This window comes from Hypanus sabinus, chromosome 9, assembly GCF_030144855.1.
Source record: "Hypanus sabinus isolate sHypSab1 chromosome 9, sHypSab1.hap1, whole genome shotgun sequence".
NCBI classification, from domain to species: Eukaryota; Metazoa; Chordata; class Chondrichthyes; order Myliobatiformes; family Dasyatidae; genus Hypanus; species Hypanus sabinus.
The window spans coordinates 87,746,827-87,752,257 of NC_082714.1; the positions used below are offsets into that span (position 1 = coordinate 87,746,827).

General features: G+C 58.2%; 1 protein-coding gene across 1 annotated transcript in view; it reads left to right on the plus strand.

Annotated features, from left to right (window-relative positions):
• LOC132400069 (cytochrome P450 11B, mitochondrial) overlaps positions 1 to 5,033 on the plus strand; it is a 33,177-nt gene extending 28,144 nt beyond the window's left edge. Inside the window, exon 9 of the mRNA XM_059981153.1 lies at positions 3,046 to 5,033. Within this exon, the coding sequence (XP_059837136.1) occupies positions 3,046 to 3,162 (117 nt within the window). The 3' untranslated portion in view covers positions 3,163 to 5,033. The remainder of the gene's footprint in view (positions 1 to 3,045) is intronic.
• The last annotated feature ends 398 nt before the right edge of the window (positions 5,034 to 5,431 follow it).

The following is a 5,431-nucleotide window of genomic DNA, read 5'->3' on the forward strand; positions in this document are numbered from 1 at the left end:
ACTCTCCCTCCCACCACATTCCTCCCCTACCCCAACTCTCAGACCCTGCAACCACATTCCTCCCCACCCCCTTCTCTGACCCTGCCACCACATTCTTCCCCACCCCCTCTGCTCTGTCCCTCCCACCACATTCCTCCCCACCCCTCTGCTCCCTCCTTCCCAGCACATTCCTCCCCACCCCCTCTGCTCTGTCCTCCCACCATTCTTCCCTACCCCTCCTCTCTCTCCCTCCCACCACATTCCTCCCCAACCCCTCCGCTCTGTCCCTCCCACCACATTCCTCCCCATCCCCTCCGCTCTGTCCCTCCCACCACATTCCTCCCCACCCCTCCGCTCTGTCCCTCCCACCACATTCCTCCCATCCCCTCCTCTCCGTCCCTCCCACCACATTCCTCCCCACCCCTCCTCTCTCTCCCTCCCACCACATTCCTCCCCACCCCTCCTCTCCGTCCCTTCCACCACATTCCTCCCCTACCCCACCTCTCTGACCCTGCAACCACATTCCTCCCCACCCCCTTCTCTGACCCTGCCACCACATTCCTCCCCACCCCCTCTGCTCTGTCCCTCCCACCACATTCTTCCCTACCCCTCCGCTCTCTCCCTCCCACCACATTCCGCCCCACCCCTCTGCTCCCTCCTTCCCAGCACATTCCTCCCCACCCCCTCTGCTCTGTCCATCCCACCACATTCCTCCCCACCCCCTCCGCTCTCTCCTCCCACCACATTCCTCCCCACCCTCTCCGCTCTCTCCCTGCCACCACATTCCTCCCCACCCCCTCCGCTGTCCCTACCACAACATTCCTCCCCACCCCTCCTCTCTCTCCCTCCCACCACATTCCACACCACCCCTCCTCTCTCTCCCTCTCACCACATTCCTCCGCACCCCTCCTCTCTCTCCCTCTCACCACATTCCTCTCCACCCCCTCCTCTCTCACCCTCCCACCACATTCCTCTCCACCCCCTCCTCTCTCACCCTCCCACCACATTCCTCCCCACCCGCTCTGCTCTCTCCCTCTCACCACATTCGTCCCACCCCTCCTCTCTCTCCCTCTCACCACATTCGTCCCCACCCCCTCCTCTCTCTCCCTCTCACCACATTCGTCCCCACCCCCTCCTCTCTCTCCCTCTCACCACATTCGTCCCCACCCCCTCCTCTCTCTCCCTCCCACCACATTCCTCCCCACCCCCTCCTCTCTCTCCCTCCCACCACATTCCTCCCCACCCCCTCCTCTCTGACCCCCCACCACATTCCTCCCCACCCCCTCCTCTCTCTCCCTCCCACTACTTTCCTCCCCACCCCTCCTCTCTGTCAGTCCCACCACATTCCTCACCACCCCTCCTCTCCCTCCCTCCCACTACATTCCTCCCCCCCACCTCTCTGACCCTGCCACCACATTCCTCCCCACCCCGTTCTCTGACCCTGCCACCACATTCCTCCCCACCCACTCCGCTCTCTCCCTCCCACCACATTCCTCCCCACCCCCTCCGCTCTGACCCCCCCACTACATTTCTCCCCTCCCCTCCTCTCTGACCCCCCACTACATTCCTCACCACCCCTGCGCTCCCTCCCTCCCACCACATTCCTCCCCACCCCCCTCCTCTCTCTCCCTCTCACCACATTCGTACCCTCCCCCTCCTCTCTCTCCCTCTCACCACATTCGTCCCCACCCCCTCCTCTCTCTCCCTCCCACCACATTCCTCCCCACCCCCTCCTCTCTCTCCCTCTCACCACATTCGTACCCTCCCCCTCCTCTCTCTCCTCTCACCACATTCGTCCCCACCCCCTCCTCTTCTCTCCCTCTCACCACATTCCTCCCCACCCCCTCCTCACTGACCCTCCCACCACATTCCTCCCCACCCCCTCCGCTCTGTCCCTCAAACCACATTCCTACAACCCCCCCCGCTGTCCCTACCTCCACATTCCTCCCCACCCCTCCTCTCTCTCCCTCCCACCACATTCCTCCCCACCCCCTCCTCTCTCTCCCTCCCACCACATTCCTACCACCCGCTCCTCTCTGACCCACCCTCTACATTCCTCCCCACCCCTCTGCTCCCTCCTTCCCACCACATTCCTCCTTACCCCTTCTGCTCTGTCCCTCCCACCACATTCCTCCCCACCCCCTCCACTCTCTCCCTCGCACCACATTCCTCCCCACCCCCTCCTCTCTGACCCTCCCACCACATTCCTCCCCACCCCTCCTCTCTGTCCCTCCCACCACAATCCTCCCCACCCCTCCGCTCTCTCCCTCCCACCACATTCCTCCCCACCCCCTCCTCTCTGTCCCTCCCACCACATTCCTCCCCACCCCCTCCACTCTGACCCCCCCAGTACATTCCTCTCCACCCCCTCCACTCTGACCCCCCCAGTACATTCCTCCCCACCCCTGCGCTCCCTCCCTTTCACCACATTCCTCCCCTCCCCTACGCTCTCTCTCCCACTGCATTCCTCACCACCCCTCCTCTCCCTGCCTCCCACTACATTCCACCCCCCCTCCTCTCTGACCCTCCCACTACATTCCTCCGCACCCTTCTTCTCTGACCCTCCCACTACATTGCTCCCTTTCCCCACCCTTCTCTCTTCCTCCCATTTCTCCTCCTCCTTCCGACAGGCCCACCATCACCTCTGACCTCCACCTCATTCCCTCCTCTCCTTACTCCTCCACTCACACCCTCTCTCTCGCATCCCCTCGACATTCCTACCCCTTGTCACCTCCCTTCCTCCCTCTCTGCTCCACCCTATCCCCTCCCTTTCCCCCACAAATTTTCCTCCCCTTCCTTCATCCTCTCCCTCCTCCTTTCCTCTCTATCCTTTCCTGCTGCTCACCTATCTCCATGGAACGATGCAGCACAGTACAGGCCCTTTAGCCCTTCATGTGTGCTGACCCATATAATCCTTAAAAAAAGTCCTCTCCTCTCTGTTTTTATCCCTGCATCGCCACCTCCCCTCTCATCCCCCCTCTATCTACCCCCTCATCCCTCACCCAGTCGCTCACCGTGTCTCCCCCCACCTTCCATTAATCCCTGTTTTGTTTGCTGCCCCTGTAGGTCTTGAGGAAGTTTCAGATCGTCACCCCCTCCATCGCAGACATTGAGCTGATCTACGTGTTCATTGTGATGGTGAACGACCCCCCTCTGCTTGCCTTCAGAGCCCTCCAGGGGTAGGGAGCCCGTGGGGCAGGAACCTTGGAGCTCATGCCTACCGCTAACTGTCCTCTTGCATACAAAACGATTCCCCTCCCTCTCCGTTCCCGCCCTCTTTTCCTCACTCTAACCCACCTGTTCAGGAAGCTTGGAGAAGTTTCTGGATGGCAGGGGTCTGGAGGGCTGTCCTCCCGGAGCAGGTCAATGGGACTAGGCAGAATAACAGTTCAGCACAAACTAGATGGGTGGAAGGGCCTGTTCCTGTGCTGTATGACTGCAAACCCTCGCCCTCTCTCTCCCCCCACCCCAAGGAGAAGTTCAGATGTCTGTAGATGGGAGAGGAATGGAGGGCTGTGGTCCAGGAGCAGTTGATGGGACTAGACAGAATGGACGAGATGGGCCAAAGGGCCTGTTTCTGCATTGTAATGCTTTATAACCCTATGACACCCCAGCTCTTTCCCACCTCTCTCCCGCCTCTTTGACACAGTCTCTGTCTCTCTTTGTTGCTGCTTTCGAGGGGGGTGTTGGGTGGATGGAATGGCGTCTTTGTGGTCAGGATCTCAGGAGGAGAGGGTGGTGTCTCGAGGAGACTGGGGTCAGAGGTCAGGGAGGCTATCAGCAAGGGAAGGATCAAAGATGAGGAGGATGGGGTGATAAGTTAGGGGTTGGGTGGAGAGGGTAGGGGGTCTGGGGTGAAAGGTTGCAGGTCATGGGTGGGTCAAAGGTGTGAGAGGTTAGGGGAAGAAGATTGGGAGTGTTGACGAGAATGGGGTTTACCCCACCCACCCTCCTCTTTGTCTCCTACCCCACGTCCCCCACCCGTCTCCTCCCAGCTTCATAAGCAGGAATTTAGTTGGGAAAAGGGTTGATTCATCCCATCCTGGAAGTCTTCTTCCTTGGACCCAAAAGAATAATTCCCTGCCTGGGAGAGGGGCAAAAGGTTAACTTACCGGAGTGTGGGCTGGGGTTAGATGAGAAAATATTTGCCAAACTCCTCCTTAAACTGCCTGGATGTTGACCAAACCCTGACTTATTTAATATAATGTGTAGATCAAAATACAGAGTGAAGTGTTCTGTCTGCATTAGGGATGTGCTGGGGTGTCGCCACACAACCTGATGCCTGGCATCTTCAGCAGAACCACAAAAACACCAGAACGAGACGACACCCATCCCCTACGCAGCTTCAAAGGAGAGCCCTCCTTCAGGCCTCGGGTCCTTGGCCCCGGTCTCTCACACTGGCAGACATCAAGATTCAAGTTTATTTGTCAGGTGTGAAGTGAAATCTTTTACATTAACAATCAACACACTTGTGGGGGGGGGGGAGCCCACTAGGGTCACTACACATTCTGGTGCCAACATAGCCTGCTCACAGCACAGAACAAGCAACTGAACAAGTCCCGTCCTATCCTCCCACCCACCTGCAAAGAACAGGCCTCTGGCCTCCAGTGGACTCGGGCCTACAGACATTGGGCTTTGACCTGCCCAGCAGACTCAGAGATTCACAGACTTGGCCCCAGCCTCCAGTCCCCAATCCCCGGCCCAGCCTCACAGACATCGGGCTTCTGACCTCTGGACAACCCAGGGGCTTCAACCTTTGCACCTCTACCTCTGGACTTGCCTCCTGTCCTTGATCTTCTGTGGATTTTATTGACCTCAGGACCCTGCAATCATGTGTTTGACGTTTGGGCCTCAAGCTCAGAACTCTCCGATCACAAGTTCGACCTTCGGGCCAAACTTTCTCCAGTGTGAAGAAGATCTGTTCTCCCAGGATGAGCTGGTTCCAGATTGGAAATCACAGCATCCAGTCTGTAATCTTTCTGAAGAAAGAGACACCGGGTTTACATCAGAGATAATAAGCCAACATTGTTCTAAATAAATATCTTGGTATCTTTGCCCAAGCTTTCTTTGTCATAAGGGGGGCGTTGGGAGCGGACCCAAATGCAAGACACAGACACTGAAGTACTAGGAACAGGACTAGGCATGGAAAGGAAGCGGGGGAAGTGAGGAAGAAAGGACGCTGGACATGTCACAGGCCCTGGACGAGACAAGGATTCTGGGCCTGGGCCAGGACTTGACGAGGATTGGACATGGAATGCAGAGCCTAGGTAGAGGGAGAGCAAAACAGAAGCAGAGAGAGGCCTAGCTGGACATGGACACTGGCCCTGGAGCCTCCTGGAGACTCAAAAGGCTTCCCCAGACTATGGACGACATGGCTAAGACTAAACGAGACCCCGAAGGCTGACTTGGTCGAGGAAGAGACAGGAACGCAGAGCCTAGGTTGAGGGAGAGC